This window comes from Alexandromys fortis, unplaced genomic scaffold (assembly GCF_014885135.2).
Source record: "Alexandromys fortis isolate MF-2015 unplaced genomic scaffold, M_Fortis_MF-2015_v1.1 scaffold_172, whole genome shotgun sequence".
NCBI classification, from domain to species: domain Eukaryota; kingdom Metazoa; phylum Chordata; class Mammalia; order Rodentia; family Cricetidae; genus Alexandromys; species Alexandromys fortis.
This window is the reverse complement of record NW_026068061.1, coordinates 574,453-595,586: the sequence shown is the minus strand read 5'-3', so window position 1 is coordinate 595,586 and position 21,134 is coordinate 574,453. Positions and strand designations below refer to the sequence as shown.

At 45.4% G+C, this 21,134-nt stretch overlaps 1 protein-coding gene across 4 annotated transcripts in view; it reads right to left on the bottom strand.

Annotated features, from left to right (window-relative positions):
* Positions 1-21,134, bottom strand: part of Dclk1 (doublecortin like kinase 1) — a 288,199-nt gene that overhangs the window by 143,066 nt on the left and 123,999 nt on the right. For all 4 annotated transcript variants that reach the window (XM_050120243.1, XM_050120236.1, XM_050120238.1 and 1 more), the window contains exon 4: positions 13,266-13,365. In XM_050120243.1, the coding sequence (XP_049976200.1) occupies positions 13,266-13,365 (100 nt within the window). The remainder of the gene's footprint in view (positions 1-13,265; positions 13,366-21,134) is intronic.

Here is a 21,134-nt window from a genome sequence, read left to right as displayed (position 1 = left end):
TGAGAACTGAATCCAGGCTCTCTGCAAGAGCAGTCGGTGCTCCTAACAGCTGAGCCACTTCTTCCTCCCCGACATGCAGATTCTTTGCTCGCATTTACGTGGGTTCAGAAGATTCTTTTTCCTATCACTTTAGGTCTCTAAGAAAAGACAGGCTTGCAATTTCACAATTATTCCGCCCTGCCTGCTAAAACATGTACTTGAAACCCACACACTTTTAATCTAAAAGATTATCCATTTTTTAACTTCCAAGAATTGTTGAGAGAGAAATATCTAGCGTGAGGCGGTGAATAGTCATAAAAAATCAGTGCTTATTATGTTTTTGGGATTCAGAACACTTTAAAATAATGAAAATACCTAAAAATGTACCTTCTTCACTCAGGCCAAATTATCAGCCACTTTGGAAAGAAAAATTTAAAAATGGTTTCCACATCAAGTGCTATCCACATTGGTTCTAACTTTTCTGTAAGGGCAGATATTTAATGCAAAAAAAATCTTGTGAAGTCCCCCAATGCTCCGCTGCACAGTAGGCTCCTACCACGTGCGTGGTGTGGTGGAGCAAACTTGGCCCTTCAGAGAAACGAAGGCTAAGAGCATGTGCCCTTCGACCCACTCTATGCAGAATACCTCCGAAGACCCCGAAGTCAAGAGTATATCAGGTCAGGTCAAGATAAAAGAGATCTGTTTTGTTTTGTTTTGTTTTTTTTCATCTATATGACTTGAAAAACAATCAGATGCAATTGGATATGATATGTAGATCGCAAACATTTTCCCCAAATCGGTGGGATTCCTCTTCGCTTGCCTGGTTGTTTCCTTTGCTGTGCAGAAGCTTTTCAGTTGCATGAGGTCCGAGTTTTCAGTCATTGAGACTAATTCCCGAGCGAATGAAGTCTAACTCGGAAGTGTCTATACTGTTGTAGGGGCACTACCGATTCATATTTTCTGTTGAAAGCTTCAGGTTCCGTTTTCACACTAAGAGGTATTGGTGGATCTGGAGTTGATCTTTTAAAGTAAGATTTATTGACTTTTAAGTGTATGAGTGTTTGCTGCATGTATGTGTGTGCACTACCCTGTGGAGGCCAGGAGAGGACACTGGATCTCCTAAAACTAGAGGTTCAGATGGTTGTGAACTTCCATGTGGGTTCTGGGTACTCAAGCCCAGTCCTCTACAGGAGCACCAAGTGCTCCTGACCACCAAGTGACCTGCCAGTTGGGAACTGTAGATGGTTTTTGTAAGGGTGATACATATGGGTCTCATTTCATTCTTTTCTGTTCTTGTGTTTTGGGTCATGAATTTGAGAGTAAGCATTTGGGGAGACTTGAGAGGACTTGGAGGGTGGAGATGATGCAAAGACAGAGACACCCCCACTCTATTCAAATCACAACTGCCTTGCGAGTTAAGACCCAGCGCATCCTAAAACTCAGACCTAGTCCCAGCTGGCTACCTTCTAACAAGGGACTTTCAAATAGAGTGACCCCAAAAAAGCTGCTCTTCCGCATTAGCCGGAGGTTTCTTTGCCTTGCTTCTAGGACTGCCTTATGACAGCCCCCTTCCATCAACCCTGCTTCCCTCTGTCGGAGCCCACACCAAATCTGGCTCACTACTGTCTAACTCATGGATTGCTCCCAACTCAAATATATGTCTTAAAAATTCACTGTGGCCAGAGTTGTGCCGTGGGCACAGCTGATCTCAACAAAGCTTTCACTAGGCCTGATGCTTCCTGCCACAGCTGACCGCAAGGAAGCCTGTGAGGGTTACTTCAGTTTTCAGTCTTTGTGTTTCTGTCTGGGAGCTTTTGAGCAACGATGTTATTGGTGTTTGACTAGGCAAGCTCCGGGAAACACAGTTTAATTGGTGAAGGAATGGGCCTGAGACTCAGATCTCATTCCCACTCCTTCCCCTGGTATTGTGAATCCCCAGGCAGAATTTGAATGCCCAAGAACCTCGGCTGGATAGAGTTAAGACTAAAACTGATAAAACGCCCCCTGGTGTGCAGACAGCTAAAGCATTGGATGGAAGTTCAAATCTTTGAGGAAACAAGCAGGATTTAGCTAGAGATCACATCAGAGCTCTCCAGAGAGTTCAGCTGCCCCAAAGATAACCAGAAGCCTGAGTTATTTGCCTATAGATAAAAGAAAACCTAATGGGTCCTACTCTGCTTCAGAACGAGTTCAGGGCCCCTATCAAGTGTGTTTGAGGGTCCCGTGGTGGCCTGCTTTCTGGGGACCAGAGAAGGCACTATGAGAACTCTGCCCAGTTTCAGGGGTCAGGCATGGTGGTGCACACCTCTCATCCAGCACTTTGGAGGCAGAGGCAGGTGGATCCCTATGAGTTTGATCTGCATAGTGGGGCCTTATCTCAAAAGGTAAAATGGGCTCGGCTTTGTGGAAGTGTTGGGCTACAATCCTCAGACATCTGAAGGGATGACAAGAGAAACAAGCATCTGTATCCATCAATCTAAATAGCACATCATGGGTCCTTACTACGTTCATGGTGCTCTATAGGTGAGGTGGGATATGGAGATTAAAGATGCCTCTGCCTCACGTGCAGGTGCTTATAATTAAGTGAAATAAAATGTAAACTATGATTGTCAGTTCCTACCAATTCTGTTAGCCACTGACTATGTGATGATGTGTTTTTTTCCCCCCTCTGTCTATTCACCTGGGCCTCAGAGTATCCAGAGTAACCATTATTTCTGGGTATGTCTATGAAGATATTGCCGGATGAGACTGCCATTTCCTTAGGTAGACGCATGCCCTTCCCTCTCAGGCTCGAACAATCTCCTTTTCTTCTGCTGCTATCCATGGGCTGGGTTTCACACAACTGTGAGGTTCTAATGTGTTCGCATGTGGACTGAATCATGCCAGACTATTCTTCCCAAGTCTCTGGTTTAGAGTCAGATGGTCACGGGACTTTCCACTATGATCACTTGAGCCAATTCCTTATTCATTCTCTCTCTCTCTCTCTCTCTCTCTCTCTCTCTCTCTCTCTCTCTCTGACTCACCCTGGAAACCAGGAGGGCGATGCAATGAGAGAGAGAGAGAGAGAGAGAGAGAGAGAGAGAGAGAGAGAGAGAGAAAGAGAGAGAGAGAGAGAGATCTTAGGAAAATATAAATAGCTAGGTATTTGAAACATAGAAATATAATGACCTTGGGCCCTTAACTTCTCTGATTTGATTTAGAAGACATCGCTGTAGTGTGTTATCTGAAACGTTAGTGTGATCAATATAAACTGCGCTCGTTGTTTTTAGAAAGGCCGATGGTGTGAGGCAGAACCACCACAATGTCACAATTTTAAAAAATGGAACAAAGAACTGAGAAAATAAAAACTCAGGGGTGGAGACAAACAAAAGAGACAAGGTAAAGCTTCATAAAACGTGTGACTTTTGTCAAAGGACAAGAGGGATTTGGGTGGGGTGAGAAGGAAGAAAAAGGCCTCAGGTTTGTGGGACAGCATGGACTAAGGTGGAGAAGTTTGAGAAGAGGTACTAAGGAGAGCAGCAAATATCCCTTGGGCTGGAAAACAGGGGGTTCTACAGTGGTAGCAGCAGCTGGATGGGGCTGAGTGGGGGAAGGTAGGACCACCTTCACTAACTTGCTAAGGAATCTGGGTGTGGAGTGATCTTTAAACAAAGCAAAGCAAAGCAAAACAAAAACTCAGGAGAATCAGTCTGTCCAAATAAGGTCATGGAATCATTGGACCTACGAAAGCAAGTTCATGCACCTTTGCAACAGCTCAGGCAGGAGACACTGCTGAGCAGACAAGGACTTGGCATTAGAGAGTGGGCCTCAGAGGTACTGATAGACGGCTCACGTCCTGGGTTCTGGTGCTCCAGCCTCTGTTACAGAGAGTCCAGAGGCCAGGGACTCACCCTGGAAACCAGGAGGGTGATGCAATCTGACGAGCTGACCACCAGGGGATGAGTTCATGTGTGGGACGGGCTGAAGTTTCTGTGGCTGTGGAATAATCACGGATGTGTCCAACCAGAAAGCTGGTTATATGGCTGCGTAGCTCATATGCAGGGTCAAGGCTAGACATGTAGACGGGGAGGCGGTCAGTGAATTTAGAAGTTAAAAAAATCGTTGTCAAACGTAGACAGCCTTGGGTTTGAACTCTGCCTTATATATTAGCTAGCTGTGTGGCCTCAGACAAATTATTTATCATCTCTAAGCCTTAATTTCCTTAATTGTAAAATGGGGAAAATTACAGATACTTCAAAAGGTTCTGCTTATTGCTTACCATCTGGCTGCCATTTGTCACCATCATTGTGGGCCATCACCATCATTGCTGAAGCCATTAAAGCAGATGAACTTGGCCAGGAACGGAGTAATTAAGTAGAAAAAAAGGGATGCAGAATGAGTCTCAGGGAACAGCCACTAAGGATATATGGCAAAGCGCAAAACTGGAAGGAGCCCAGGAGCAATAAGAAATGCAGAAGATCAGGCTGCAGGACACCACAGAGTTCCGGGGAACAAAATTTCAAGGAAGTGGGGGGGTCATCAGAAATGGAACATGCCAGAGAGAGATCGAGGAGAAAGGAGGGGGAAAAGAATCTTCAGCACAGTGGTCAGAAAACTGACATTATTTATTGGAATATTAAGCATGTGGCTGGTGAGGGAACCAGTCACAAATATGAAGGGATTCAAAGTGAAAGCTTTAGGGATGGAGAGATGGCTCAGTGATTCGGAGCCATTGCTGTTCTTGGGACCCGAGTTCAGTATCCAGCACATTTTTTCAGGGGCTCACAGATGCCTGTAGATCTAACTCCAAGGGATCTCGCACCCTCTTCTGACCCCAGTGGAGACCTGCACATGTGTGCTGACTCTCAGACACATAAAGTAAGTTTCACCCAGACCCCAAGGAAGTAAAAACTAGACCCCAAAGTGAACTCTGAGCTGAATCATCTTCCAGAAATTTCAAAGTACCTAGAGACACATACAGTGTTTGGGCCTATCAGCCACTTCAAGCCTGTCAAAGGCATAAGCCCTTAGAGAGAGCAGAATCTTCAAGAAAGACTTTCCTTTTTAATATAGTCTTTTGTTTGGTATGTGACGGATGAAGCCTTGCACGTGCTAGAATGCTACCCAGCCCTATGTGGAAGAGTTCTCAGACAGCTGTGATGGGAACCCCATCATTCTAAAACAGAGGCAATGTTCTCCTGCTCTGTCATAAGGGTTCATGGGAGACAGAAAGCACTAGGTGGGGCTTCTGCATGAACAGCAGGGAATGATAGACGTGGGTGGGTTTTTACATAGTTGGCCTGTTGGTCGGGACGTGAGATGAATGAATGATTTGATGGATCTGAGTCTGCGTCAAACTCATTAGATCCCTTCCAAGAGGATCATCTGAGGCCCAAGGGAAGTGAGCGCTTTAGAAAATAAAGCCAAAGGTGGAAGACACTGACTGTAAAAGACACATTGGGAAGAAGGCTGGACTCTCTTTGCTGAAGTCCCTGAAGAACCCCCAAAGACAAAAGAGAAAAGTGGCTTTTAATAGGCAGTGATAGCACGTGCTGCCCAGTGCCTACATCTCTGGTGTGGAAATTGTTCTCATGGCAACAAGTGGACCAGCCTGTGCCTGGCTTAGCCTGTCTCCAATGCACAGGACCCCCCCCCATTCAGCTCCATGGCATAGCAGTTGATCAAATCTGTACACCACTGAGCTCCAGGAAGGCTTCCATCTCTACTCACAGTAGGGGTGTTTGTGGTCAAGAAAGTCTTCAGCACTTCCTTGCTCTTTCCTTTTAGATTTTTTTTTATAGAAACCGTTTTCTCTTAATTTTAATCCCACTTCTTCCCCTCCCCCCACCTCCTTCCAGACCCTCTCTCACTCCTCCACCCACCCAACTTCATATTTTCTTTCTCTGCCTCTCTCTTTATGTGTCTCAATGCAAAACAAATACGTAACTATATAAAGCAAGACAAGAAAAGCAATCCAAAAATCCTAAAATCAAAACAAAATAAAAAGAAAATAAAAATTTAATTGACAAAGGGCAAAGAGCCCACCAGCTTTCATGTCCTTTACTCGGAACTCAGACCAATGGCCCCACCCTCCACTTTAAATATCAGGCTGAGATCTTCAAACCAAAATGAACGCAATGGAAAATGAAGAATTAAGCATGTCAGATTTGACACGCCCCTCTCAGAAGACAATTTTTGTCGGCCTATTCATTCCTAGAAATAACTTCTGAAACAGTCAAATCGTACATCTGGGAGAAATCTGCCCACAAGACTTGCTGCGAACCAGCCTCATAACCCAATTAAAGCGACGGAGAGCTATTGGTCTGCTGTGAGCCATTAATCATTTTAACATTATAGCTCTCCCAATGGTAAAAAACCCACGAGGAGCAGCAGAAATATTTAATACTCTGGGTCATAGTTCAATGCCAAAAAGCCTCTGGTCCCTCTAAATGTGTGCAATGTTCAAGATTAATACGAGACATCATATATGATGGCTTGCTACCTACAGTTGTTCCTGGCACACTTCCTGCTGCACAGTGCATCTAGGAGTGGAAGAGTTTATTGAATGAAAGTGAATGAATGAGTGAATGAAAGACATAGTGAATTTTGAAAGCAGTAGTTTCTAACCACTTTACAGGGAGGTCTGGTCTTTATCTAAACTTCTAAACTTTATTTTTTTTTCTCAGTGTTTTCACTATGTTGAAATAGGAGTGGCAGGGCTGCGTCCCCAGCACCCCGGCCGCCTGCTAGCTTATGCCCGAAATAACAACACACAAACTGTATTCATTTAAAGACTGCTTGGCCCATTTCTATCTAGCCTCTTCTAGGCTAATTCTCACATATTAATTTAGCCCATTTCTAATCATCTGTGTAAGCACCCCAAGGTGTGCTTACCGGGAAGATTCTAGCCTACATCCATCCTGGGTTGGAGCTTCATCGCGTATGCCTCAGAGCGCAGAGCTATCACGTCTACCCAGGAGAGCTGAGCATGGTGTCTCTACTCCAGAGAGCAGAGCTGTTGGGTCTCTCTGGGAGCAGAGCAGAGACCTCACTTCCTCTTCCTCCCAGCATCCTATTCTGTTTACTCCTCCCACTTATGTTTTAACCTATCAGGGCCAAGGAGTTTCTTTATTGCTTAACCAATGAAATCAACAGATTGATATATGACACTCCCACATCATCAGTAACTGTGGCTTCCGGTCATCACCAGATCCAGGGTGGAGCAGTTACAGGATTGTGTACCAACTAGGCATGGGTACCCCACACTATGGGAGTCTTCCCATGTGAAGCTGAGGGAATGTCCCTTCTGGAAAGATGTTCATACCCAGGAACAACACTGTATCCCAGATGGTTATTCCTGGGAAAGTTAGACTCAGGTCCTGCTGGTAGGACACTACGCATGTGTGCGTGCACACATCACACTTCAGAGTTCTTAGAGAGGTCTCGGCTTTCATAATCTGACAAGTTTCAAGTCTGTGCCTCACAGCACTCTGGAGGTTGAGGTAGAAGGATCTCAAGTTGAAGGCCAACCGGAGATTTATAGTGAGACATGGCTAGTCTGGCAGAAATAGTGAGACCTTATCTCAAGAGAAATATAATAGAACTGCAGAGATGGCTCAGCAGTTAAGAGCACTGACTGCTCTTGCAGAGGACCTGAGTTCAATTCCCAGCACCCACAAGACTGCTCACAAGCATCTGTAACTGCAGTTCCAGGGGGATCCGATGCCCTCTTCTGGTCCCCACAGGTACTGCATGCATGTGGCACATACATAAATGGACAAACAAAATGCCTGCACACACTTAAAGTAGAACACTATACAGCTACCAAAGCTTAACTATTTATTCTCTTCTTCAGTTTTGTGCTGTTTATGCCTATACAGGTTTGTAGGTACATGTGTACACACAAATATAAATATAGCTTTGTTTCACCTCGCTTACTTTAACAAGAAGACTTGAAATATAGACCCCTCAGTGCACACAGGGAATGGACCAAATCACACATCCGACATTAAGCCTGCAGGTAAGGAAAAGCAATTCTCACACGTGGCCGATGAAACTGACCTGTTACTGGCCGACACGAGCAGTCTGCCTGGGAGCCGGCTTTTCCTGGCTTTTTTTTTTTTTCCCATTCAAATCATAACAGCACAGACTCTTGTATATAGCCATTCAATTTTACTTTCTTAGATAGGATAGACTCCTTGATGTGGTCAGATGGGCATTTCTAGCTCTGCTAAGGCACACAGACCCCAAAGCAGAACCCTGTGACGACCTGTGGAAAAGCCCCTACCTGCAGGGAGCCAATGGGCTTTCAGTAGAGATCATTGGCTATCAGCTCTGCATCAGCATCTCTTGGATTGGCAGTTCTGTCAAGGAGACACACAGGCCTCTGAGCCTGTGAAAGCATTTGTTCACAGCTTAGACGAAAGGTTTCAAGGGGACCCTCAACACCGTGGTGTGAAAACCCCTGAGAGCATTTCTTTAGCCCATCGGATGAAGGGCAGACCATCGACAGCTCTGCCATTAGCAACTCTGCGACTAGACTATTGATATCATTGCCCAAAGCCAAGGACAGAGGATCAAGAGAAACTCAGGGGGCTGGCAAGATGGCTCAGTGGCTAAGAGCACTTGCTGCTAATGCAGAGGACCTGGGTTCAATTCCCAGCCCCCACGTAGTGGCCCACAACCATCTGTAACCACAGGTCTAGGGGATCCGATGCCCTCTTCTGACCTTTGTGGGCACTGTATGAACAGGGTACACACATAATCACACAGTGCCCTTTCAATAATTTTAAAAGTTAGAGGAAATAAATTTAGTTCAACTAAAATCTGGATGGCTTTCACCAATTTCCACTGTGTGCAGAGATAGTTGTCCCCCAGAAAGCCCTGTTTAGGTCCCAACTTCTGATCCCTGTGGATGTGAAGTTGTTTGGAGAAAAGGTCTTTGAAGATGTTCAAGAGATGAGGAGAGATCTTTATCTAACAACTGGTGACCTTCTAGGAAGAGGGAAATGGGATAAACATACTGAGTCATGGGGATGGAGGAGGCAGCTTGGAAGGATGCTCCACGCAAGTCAAGGAATTCAAGATTGCTTTTGCCCACAGCAGCCATTATGGAAAAGGGAGGGGCCGATTCTGCCTGTACTCCAGACAATTCTCTACCCATGACTTCATTTTGAACGTTCTGCCTCAGTCGCTGCAACACAGTAAGTCTCTGGGCTTTCCCCTCACCCTGGTATTTGTAATGTTTATTTACAGTTGGTACATAATATTGAACATATTTCTGGGATATAATGTGATATTTCAATACACGATGTAGAGTGATCAAGTCAGGGTAATTAGCTTATCCATGACCTCAAACATTTTTCGCTTTTATCTTTAAAAAAACACAAAACAAGAAAATGTGAAGTTGGGAGATATGAGTGGGAAAATCCAGGAATTTGTAAATATTGGTTAAAATACATTGAGTACTTATATGAAATTCGTAAAGAATTAATAAAGGCATTTTCCACCTTTTTGTGATAACATTCAAGATCTTTCCTAATAGCTCCTGTTGCCCTAGCTGTCTAGTTTGTGGTCATTTGTACGCAGCCTTAAGAAACTAATGAACTACAAGAAGCAAAAAGTACATAAGCTTCAAAAAATGATTTCCTTGCCCGAGTTTCAAGATCTCAGAAAAGTAAGAGAGATTTAGGCTTTCAAGTAAGCTGTTGGCTGGACAGTGGTGACCGACCCATGACAAGACTATATAATGATTATAAGTTGTAGAAGCCATGAAGGGTGGGGACATAGGCTTGGAGGATGAGGGACTGGACAAAAAGGTGACATCTAGGCCAGGTTCACCACCAAGGAGTTGATGCAGGCAAGGCAGGCAGTATTCAAGCAAACCCTGCCACTTTTGAATGGCAGTAAGTGCCACGTTCACTGGTTTGCCATTGGGGTCTAAGCAACACTGTATTGAGCTTCCTGTCTCCAACTTGGCATATTCCTTCACTCTGGTTCCTCATTCTACATCAGACAGCAGGTGCCACAAGGGACGGCTCTGCCAGCCTCTGCTGGACTCTATATATAGGACTCTGGCCGCCATTGGAAGGTACCAAAACTCTCTTGATGGATGACACCCTGCTAAAATGGTTACATTCTGAATCAGAACAAGGAAGGCACCCCATGTAGCACGTGAAGATGGGAAGCAGTATTTATGGTCGTTCATATCCCGCTCCCATGTGGCCCTGGAAAATATATATCTGCTCCAGAAGTACCCATTGGAAAGCCCCGGGGCAATGTCTTTGGGAGATTGCTAGTGATTCTTGGGGGGGGGGGGATATACATCCTTCCTAATTCCAGGCACACTAGTGGCTGGGTTCATTTCTAAAGATAAGATAAAAGCATTGCCTTGATACACAAGGCCACTTCCTGACACCATGAAATCAAGTGTGCCTCTGCACTAGGAAAAATATTAATTCTGCAGATGTCACCACACACCTTTAAGGAAGTTTACTATGGAACTTCATATACACAGCATCAATGTTCGGATACAGCTTAGTAAGAAGAGATGAGCTGGGGTAAATCACACTCAGAGAATTTATAAAAAAAAAAAAGACTCACATTTTAATACATTAGCCCAGAACACGCTGTTCAAGCATCAGGAAAATTGCAGTTGTCAACGTGCGAATTTAGACTGGGTAAGTTCATCCGAGGAAGTAAAACCTCAATTTAGATTTTTTTTTCTTTTAGTCGACTCTCCTTCCCCCCTCCTGTGCCCACGTGTTTCTTCTAGAATGAGGGAGGACAAGTTTCACAGTAAATGTATTTCACACAGAGAATTGGGTAGGACATATTTATTGGGAGAAAGGAAGTGAGGAGCGCAACAAAATGGTTTGTAGAGCTCTCTCAAAGGGCTAAGTGTCAAAAGATGACTAGTGTGTGTGTTGTGTATGTGTGTACGTGTGTGTATGTGTATACGTGTATGTACGTGTACGTGTGTGTATATGTGTACGTGTATATATGTTTGTATGTGTGTGTATGTGTGTACGTGTGTGTATATGTGTACGTGTGTGTATGTGCACGCATGGGTTGTGTTAGTCTGTGTGAGTGTGTGTACATACACTTGTGTCATCTTTTAAAATACTTTCACTTTTATTTTATCTTATGTACATGTGTGCTTTGCCTACATGTATGTCTATACACCATGCATGTCCCTGGTGCCCCCTGGAGGACAGAGAAAGGTATTGGGTTTCTCAGAACTAAAGTTACAGACAGTCTCCAGCCACCCTGGGACTGCCTGGAGTCCAACCCAGGTTCTTGGCTAAAGCATCCAGTGCCTTTAACAGAGGAGCCATCTCTCCAGCCCCCACTTGTCTTCTCTCTAGCAAATCTGGGGAGGGAGCGCCCTCTCGCTGAGCTACACCGCCATATGCATTTTGATAATGAGGGAAATTGGTAAGATATTCTCCCTCCTACCCCCGGCAGTTTTCTGATACACTTCGCAGAGAGTCTGCCTGCCAGCGGTTGTGGGTGGTTGAAGCTCCCAGGCTGGCAGCCTATCTTCCCACATCAGTAGCCGTGGACCAGCCAGCTGTGTGGCTTCCCAAGATGGGCCAGGTGGGAGTGGCAGCCTGAAGTCAGCCTAGGACTAGATAAAGGGTAGGGAGGCCTTGCACGCCAGTGGCCAGCTCTGCGGATTGGAAGTGCGCTGTACTCCGGGCCAGGCAGACAGGCTGTTCTCACTCTCAAAACAGCAAGTGGGCTTTCCTCACAGAACACATCTGGTGTCCCAGACCGTCCTATCAAAAGCAGCAATTTTCTTTAAATTGAAAGTCAAGGCCATTTATTTTTCTCAAAACCCGTGCTGTCAGCTTGGTGCCCTGGCTGGAAACGTTTGCTCGTTCCACAAGATGGCAAAGCTGCTTTGTCCTTAAACAAGGCGGGGCACTCTCCTCCCTGAGCGCGTCTTCTGAATGAGACTTTTCCATAAATCCTTGCCCCGAGAGGACATGTGTATCCATTAGGAAGAGGGCATATATCTAGAGAAGACTTATTTGGAGGGAAAGAGATGCCAAAGTAATCCTCCAGTGAGAGCCTTGCAGGGAAATAAATCTTGGCGTTGGCACGTTCATGCCAGCTCGGCTTGAAGTTTCCATGCTGGTGGCCAGTTCTCCTTGCCCGAATTCCCTAAGTCATGGATTCGTGAATGTTTAGGTGCGTATCATTGATGTTATCTATGGACGTGTCTGTGCTGCTTAACGATAAGGGTATGTGCTGTGACCTGCGTGTTCGGGTGGCCTATGGGGGAAACATCGTATAAACAAGTTAATAAAGAAGAAGGCTGTGCATGCCTGAGCACGTCACGAGACTCCACGGTGGGTGGCAGCTGTCATTGAGAAAATGTCTACATGTGGCCCATCACGACAGCAGACATACGTGGTCCTAGATGAGCATGAAATGAAGTTTTCGGGTGCAGCCGGGCCGGGCCAGCACTGGCCGTTTACCTTATGCACTTCAGGACCGTCCACCCATTCTGCCAATGTAGCCACAAATTCACTTACGACTTCCAAAAATTTCTCAAACTAGATAGAACTCAAAGTGTCAGTAACGATGTCATAGTTCCCTAGTTGAATTAGACGTGAAATTACCCCGGCAGGGTGTCCTTGGCAATTGTTTTACCAGTGACACTGTAAGATTCTGAGGTGACTCCCCTGGCCCCATGAAAGGAAATCATTCTGAAAATCATAGCCTTTTCCATCCATTTCTCTGCTTATCAGTAACCCTCTCCCTTATTAATCACCAAGGGTCACACTTAGTTCAATTAAGGGAAGGAAGCGACCATGTTGACACTTCACAGATATTAATGACATATAAATTCCAATGTACTTCAGGGACCCAGTGCCAAACCATTTTCTCGGGAACCAGAGGAAGCCACATGAAAGCTGAGTGTGGGAGCACACTTGGTAATTTTATGATTGCAAATCCATCCGCCATAAATTTTTTCTTAGGCAAATAAATAATTAAAAGTATCGAAATCCACACCTCAATTCTCGGAAAGGTATCAGCCTGGTTATTAAACGGCTATAAATAAGCCATTAGGAATGTATTCTTCCAAATGGATTAACCTTTTCAATTATCATTTCATCTGTTTTCTATATTTTAAAAAAATCAAAGAAATGCAAGATATAGGAAAGACAAGGCCAGGAGAGGATCTGAAACTGATTTGGTGGCTTTGGAGTTGACATAATCTTGGCCCGGTGCAGTTCATTTTGGAAAGCTGCCTCAAATTTCCCCGGGTTTTGAACTTTTTTTTTTTTTTTCCTTACCACTTTCATCTAGCAAGAAATCATCCTGGTAACGGAACTTCTCTGGTCCACATGCAATAAAAATGTCATCGTCACCAAAAAAGTCCTGAAGGCACATCACCTACAAGAGAAAAGCATGGTACTCAGCCAGGGGTCCACACAACAGCAGTCATCCCCCCCCCTCCCCAGACCACCACATAAAGCCATTTTCCTCTAATGGAATCAACAAGGGGATTTCAAAGGCTCGGCTCGGGCATCTGTTATCAGTAAGGAACGCGTTAGTGTGTTAGTCTCAGGTCTGCAGGAAGGCAGAGAAGGTGCCGAGCCCCAGTAACTGTCACGTTTATGACTGCACACACCAACAGGCTATGAGGCAAGAGCTCTTTGTTTCCATAACACCAGGGATCCAGCTACTCAGAGCAGGGACACCCCTGCCCCCCCCCCCAGGTTCTGAATGAAAGTTCCAACAGCAACGAGAGCCAATGCACACCGCATGGCTTTCGCAGCAGATATGGTTTTGTTCGTAACTGATGGCGTTATGTTCTCACAATAATCTAAGAAAAAATGGTATATTAGAATAACCTGTTGACCCAGTCCATCTCTAGTTGAGATAAAACTGAAAGCCTTATAAGAGGAAGAACTGGGGAAAAAAGGAGGTTTTGGTGACGTTTAGATACAGACATTAAAGAAACTCTACATCTTTCTCTCAGCACTCTATACCCAATTATTTTTCAATAGTGGGGATCAAGCCCAGAATTTGTACACATTAGACTGACACTCAGCCACTGAGTTGTGTCTCTCACCCTTGTTTGTTTGACACAGAGCCCCACTACAAACCTAGAGCTAGCCTTGAACTGTCCATCCTCCTGCCTCAGCCTCCCCAGTGCTGGGATTCTAGCCTGGAGCCATCATGACCTCTCCCTCCCACCTTCTCGTTTTCGGGTGAAAGAAAACTTTAGGTTGCATGTTTCTATCATCTAAACACGGAGGAGGCTGAGGAGAGGGGACCACCAGTTGGACTTCAAGGCCAGTCTGAATACCACAGTGACATTCTGTCTGAAAAACAAAAGGACTCCATGCAGTCTATTCCCAAAGGAGAACTTTAAGGTAAATGTCACTCGCAGTGAATTGCGGTTGGGATGACTCATTTGCAAGCTTGAAGATGCTTCTACAGTGATTTGTTCGTAACATGGGTTATGCTGATGCTGGAAGGCTGATCAGTCCTATGCGTTCCCGGTTTCCTCTCACCATGTGGGCGAATCACAAGGTGACACTGCCCAAAAGCAAGGTGGAGGGAGAAAGGCTTTATTTGGCTTGCAAGTTACAGTTCATCATCAAGGGAAGGCAAGAACCTGGAGGCAGGAACTGAAAGAGACCGCAGAAGAACACTGTGTACACGCTTGTTCCCGGGGCTCCTGTTAGCTACCTTTCTTATAGCCCAAGCCCACCTAAGGGATGGCACTACCCACAGTGGGCTGGGTCCTAGTGTGTCAAATATCAGTCCAGAAAATGCCACACTGTCATGCCCACAGCCCAAGCTGATGGAGGCAGTTCTTCAACTGGGGATCCCTCTTACTAGGTGTATCCAGTTGACAAGGAAACTCATCAGGGAAGAGCTGTACAAAACAGCCTTTTGAGTGGCAGTTTCCTCTGGGTACTTGGGTGTCAGAGAAACACGTGTGGCAGACGAGATGCTAGAGCCCTGTGGTTACGGTCAGCATCTCTCTCACCTGCCGGCCAGCCACGGGTGCCTCTGGGGTTTTGTGTCTTGGTCAGCCTTTGGCAGTGCTACTGTGTCACGCCTCACAAGCGTGGGACTCAGAGCTGCGAGTCGGGAGCGAGGGCATTCTCTACAGCCCCGGGGGCAATGGCCTGTGGGCTACCGAGGGTCTCTCAAGATGTCTCCTTTCCAAATGGCCTGGCTGCAGTTTTTTAGAGGAGATTTCTCCAATGGTTTGACAATCAACATTAAGTATGAATCAGATGTATCCAGGGGCCATAAGTGCTTTGTCTGCCATCTAAAGTTTGAGGGCATGGGTCATTTAAGAGGAGGGCGGACCCAAGGATTTCATCACAGGCGTGGTATGAGAATGACCGGATGTCTACTTTCTTTCTAAAGAAACCTTTGGATGGCAGAATGTGTCCTCAATTCATCTCGGCATCCCAGCTTTCTCTCTGGGTATTGATGTCATCTAGTCACGCATGCACGAGGCATAGATAGCTCTTTAAGATGCATAAGTTTCTAATGAGTGCATGGTGGATGTAAGCTAGCTCATGGCACAAACATACAAAACTGAGTTAGGCATGATCTCTCCCTCAAATAAAACTGAATGCTAGCCCCAAGTGTGGTGTGTCCTTAAAAAGTAGGTGGTGGATGGAACCTGGGCCATCGAAGGTCCTGTGTCCAAAGTCACAACCAGTTTATTCAGTGTGAACAGAGTCCTTTGTTCTGAACTCCAAATAGCGTTAGTGTGTTAAAGTGTACCCAAGTTCAAAGGGTGGAGGGGACTGAGATCCCTGAACTTGACTTTAGAACTGTTTCTTCCACAGCGGTGTGCATGCAGTACTCCCACAGCCCTCTAGGGACATGTGTGAACAGTCGCAGGTCACAGGTCTCAGCAGCCAGGCATGTCGGGACACACCGACAGTGCCAGCACTGCAGGAAGATTGTGAGTTTGAGACCAGCTTGGGCTACACAGTGAGATGCAGTCCCAAAATAACATAAACCAACTACAACATAGAACTCAAAGAATGAGCAGGGGAGAATTGTTAACCACTGACTCCCCTGGCAGCCATGTTTCAATAGCAATATTTACATACCAGTTTATTTTCTGAAACTTTAATGATGGGCCTATAGTGTGTCAAGTTCTGAGTCAAATACTATATATATATATATATATATATATATATATATATATGGATCTCTAGTTGGGCCTGGGGATATTTATTTCAGCCTATAATATACTCAATACCCAGGAATAGGACCCAAGTTTACTCTCCAGAACCCATGGCTTCTGTTTGTTCATTTTTGCTTTAAGGAGGCAGGTATAGTAGAATTTATAAGCCCAATCAATTTCAGGGAAACGAAAACATGCAGAGCCTCACTGATGACCTTGAGAACATGGTTGTGGTGCTCAAGGAGAAACAGAACTGAAGGGTACTCTCTTGGTCTCAACAAACATGTACCTATACACACAAATGAGCACAAAATGCACTCATAAAGCACATACACAAAATTTCTTCAAGATCAAAAATGCTGTCTTCTAAAGGAATTACTCCTTCTTTTTCTGCGTATTCTACCATTTTCATTACAGGATATCAGGTGACTACTCAACCACGCTCAACTGTTTCTGCAGGGTTTTGCGAGGCGGGTAGCTAAGCAGCGGGACTATGGCATGGTCTAAGTGTGCTCCCAGCATCCTGCCGATGACCCTTCTCCCAGTCTGAACCTCAGAGAGCACATCAGACAGCAAGGGATCCATCTTGGACGGTTTAAGCATGATTCTGTTGGCAAGTGGGAGATGAAACACGGCGAACTTTTTGATGTTCCTTCCAACACCAGGATTCCAAGAATATGAAAAGAACGCAGCGATTGCTAAAGAAATTATCTGTCATCGCGTGGCAGAAAAGACACAGGAAAAAGTCATTCCAGTGTCAAGAAATATGTCCTCATTTGCCGCCCAAGCTTCAGTGAGTGGAATCAATGAAAGTGTTGAACTGTCTGACACGCTGGGGGTTTTCTGCTGAACGTCATTTTGCCTCCGCTGCTCACAGCATCTCATTGGAAAATGGCAGCAAGCTCCACAGATGAAATTAAAAAAAAAAAAAAGCCGTTCCCTGAGATGCCATGATAAAACAGCTGAGAACAAAAAAGGTTTAGACTAAAAGAAAGGTGGATGGGGGGGGGGACGGATGTGTTTAGACCGCTGTAATGGAGTCCATCCGTCAGAGAAGAGCAACAGAGGGAGGTTAGAGCCCTTTTTCTCTGGGAAAATGCAGGGTGGGAATTTTCCTTGAGGTCTTTCTGAGCATTCTGGCATCAAGGAGTTAAAGAAAGTAGAGAAATGTTAAGCGATTTTTTGCGTGATAATCTGATCTTATATCTATGAAGTGTTTGTTGATCACTTTAAAACTTAATTGTACTCAAAACTCAGCTTGGTTGCCAGTTTTGAAATATAAGTTACATTTGAGGATAAAGTGCATGCTTCATGCTGCCAGGAGTCAGGAATATGTTCCTCATCTGCTCCAAAAAATCTCTGCTCAGTTGTGGTCAGAAGGATCTATCAAGATGGGGCAGATGTAAGAGAGGTCTGGAGGAAGGAGACATACGCAGACTGAATAACTCCTGTCCAAGCCTTCCTGCTTACCCACACCAGCTCTCCAAGAGCTGGGATGCCTGTATCTGTTCTTCCCATTCTTACTGTAGCTGTGTGTTGATTCCCTACAGTATCTCCAAATCTCAGGCATCCCCAACCCGTCTCCCCGGAGCTGCCATCATCCTGTCTGCGCAGAGCCCAGGGACCTCCTCCAGGGACCTTGGGAGAAGGTCCTTGTAGAAGTCAGATTCCCTGCCCCTTTCTCTGCAAGCCATTCTGTTTAATTTTGTCCATCTGCCATTTCCATAGGAAAATTTCAAATTCTCTTTCTGTTGCTCAGAAACCATCAATGACTTATCATCAACAGAAAGTCTGTCTTTTGGAGCTGGCATTCCAGATGTCCTCACATCTGTCTCCAGCTCCACCTACCAGTGTCTCCAGTCATAACCAGTCTGTTGAGTGATAAACATTGTTAGATATTTGGATGGCTGGGTGGATGGACAGTTTGTGCTCTAAAATGAATGTGTGCCACCTGATTCTAATCTCTGAAAAGGGGCTTATTCTTTCCTACTTGTTTGCTTTCTTTTCCATAAAAAATGCCCCGATTTTGAATCCACTTTCATATAGGCTTGGTCTAAGTCCCTCTATGGACCAAGGTCCAGTTGAAGGTTCATGCCCTACCTTCCCCATCCCCTCCAAACCAAACCAAAGGGTTACACACTTGTTCTGAAGCTGTTGTCATCATTCAATAAATGCTTATTGATCACTTATTTGATAGCCTCAGAAATGTGCGTCCCCATCTTTTCTCTGTCCTTTTTCAGTTTATAGATCTATGGACTCAAAATCCTTACAACTCGCAACACAGTATTTGTGCTTCTGAATCGATAAGTCACCAAAAGACACCCACACGATTTTCTAGTGATTTTTGCCGAAGGGCTGAGGCGCTGTATCTGGATTGCTCTGCCTTCTCTCAGTTGTCCTGAAATGAACTTGTTCACATCCAGTCTGGGCAGAACAGGGTCCCTTAGTGGTGCCCTCTTTGGTCCTACATCCATGTCTGCTCTGCACGTTCCCCAAAGGCACAGCACTGCTGATCACCTGGGTTATGACTGATCCTGGCTCTCCACTCAGCTCTGAAACTCTTTTGTGCCTCATCTCCTCAATCATTTGAAGGATTTGATATCTTAAGACCACGAATAGAAAACAAATCCTCAATGGACTTTAGCTACTTTTTTTTTTTTTTTTTTTGTTACTTGACGCAAGTGAGTCATCTGGGAAGAGGAGCCTCAACCGAGGAAACACCTGCATCAGACTGGCCTGTCTGATGGTAGGCAACTCTGTGTTGTGTTTTCATTATTGACAATTGATGTGGGAGGGCTTGCACACCCCTGGAAGAGGGGGTCCCGGGGTGTAGAAGAAAGCAGGCTGAGCAACCAGGGGCTAAGCTAGTAAAAAGCATCCTTCTATAGCCTCTGCCTCAGCTCCCCGCTTGAGTTCCTGCCTCTGCTTCTTGAGGATGGGAAGGGAGCTAGGAGTTGGAAGATTAAACAAGCCCTTCCCTCTCCAGACTGGCTTCTGTCAATGTTTCACCATAGCAACAGAAAGCAAATTAAGGTTCGGAGCTTAATTGTTATAAGAAACTTGGAGGAGTTAATTAACTTTTCTTATCAGTTTCTGCGTTGTTGCTAATGTCTTGTACCCGATAATTAAATGATGGAGATAGAAAAGTTGAAGGGTTTTGTGTGTGCTGTAGCATCAACAGCACTTGCCCTTGCTGCTGTTTGGGAAAGCGCAGTGGGCTGACCCAGACTCCCTTGCACCGTAGGCAAGGGCCCCGTCCTGAGCTCCAGGTCCACCGTCAGTCCTCCCCACAGTGAAGGAGACTGACCGTTGCTAGACAGCTGCTATAACCTGAGCTGGAATCGCCTCTGTCCCTAGTCGGGGTCACTATTGTCGGGATGGAACACCACAACGAAAAACAACTTGGGGAGGAAAGGGTTTATTTTTCTCACAGTTCAACAGTTCATTATCAAAAGCAGTGAGGGCAGGAACTCACAGAGGGCAGGAACCCGGAGGCAGGAACTGATGCAGAGGCCCTGGAGGGGAGCTGCTCACTGGCTTGCCCCGATGGCTTGCTCAGCCTGCTTTCTTATAGAACCCAGGACCACCAGCCTAGGGATGGCCCCACCCACAATTGGCTGTGCCTTCCTACATCAATCACCAAATAAGAAAACTGCCTACAGATCTTTCCTGTAGTCCTGTTTTATGGAGGTATTTCTTATTTGAGGTTCTCTTTTCTCCAAGGGCAATAGCTTGTGTCAAGTTGACATAACGCCAGCCAGTACAACCTCCCAGCATGGTGTTATTGGGAGCTAGTACAGCTGCTAGTGGACACCACCCACCTGGTGGCAGGTCCTTAGGTGCCTAGGGCACAGTGCACCTTCAGCTCCTCCCCTCTTCTCTTTGGTTTCCTGGTCACGGCTTTGCATCCCCCTCCATTCCACCATGACCGACCCAGCCTTGTCAGATACCCAAAAGCAATCACCTGTGCACTGAAACCCTCCCAGACTGTGAACCCAAATCAACCTCTCTCCTTACAGCATGATGGGAACCCTCGATTACTCTGTGGTGGTTAGAACCCCAATCCGTAGATGAAGAAGGCAGCCTAGGATGGAACAGAAGATCAATAGAATACAGGCCAGTTAGAATTCAAGCACAGGCTCTTGACTGCCAGTCGGCAGCAAAATGTGTTTTTTGTTTTTTAACCAACAGAAACCTATACCCTGGCATGTGTGTCTCAGACATTTCGGATGATGAAACTATTGACAGGCCCGAGTAGTTACGGCATATAGTAACAGTCTAAAGAAGCATCTAATAAAACATTTTTTCTTTAGAAGAATTTGAATTGTTTCTTTGGCCGGAGGAAAGCGCATTTCTTTTTCCAGCTATGAATTCACGTCTTCCGCATTGACTCGTCATGCCAGCGCACTCCCCGCGGGAGACAGATGTGTACAGAGGAAACAAAATCGGGCAAACAAACATGGACTTCCTCAGCGCGGCTTCCGGCCTGAGTTGCTTTGCAAGGGCAAAGATTGAAACAAAGGCAGTAAAGGCGTCTGCTGTTACACATTTCCAAATCGGGCCCACGGAATCCATCGCCCTTCACTGGAGTGTGGTCTCCATGGCAACAGAGACAGCAGGAAACTGGCCTAGATTCTTATCAGGGCGTTTAACCAGGACATTTTCTTTACAACAGCGCCCTCTACACACCAAGTGGAGGATAGCTTCCAGACACCGCTGGAAGCAGGGAAGAGGGAGAGATCATTTGCAGAAAAACAAAAAGGAACACAAACCAGTGTAAAAATGAAAGCCAAGAAACCCAATCCAGTTATTGAACTCTTTGATTATGATATGACACTTTAATTTTTATTCAAATATTTATGGGTAATTTCTCACTCTACCTGCTACCAGTTAGAGACAGTGAGCATTAAGGTTCTGTTGTTCACGTTTTGAAATTTTGTTTTTATGTTATTGATGAGCATGTGTGTCTGTGTGCATGTATTTACACAGACTT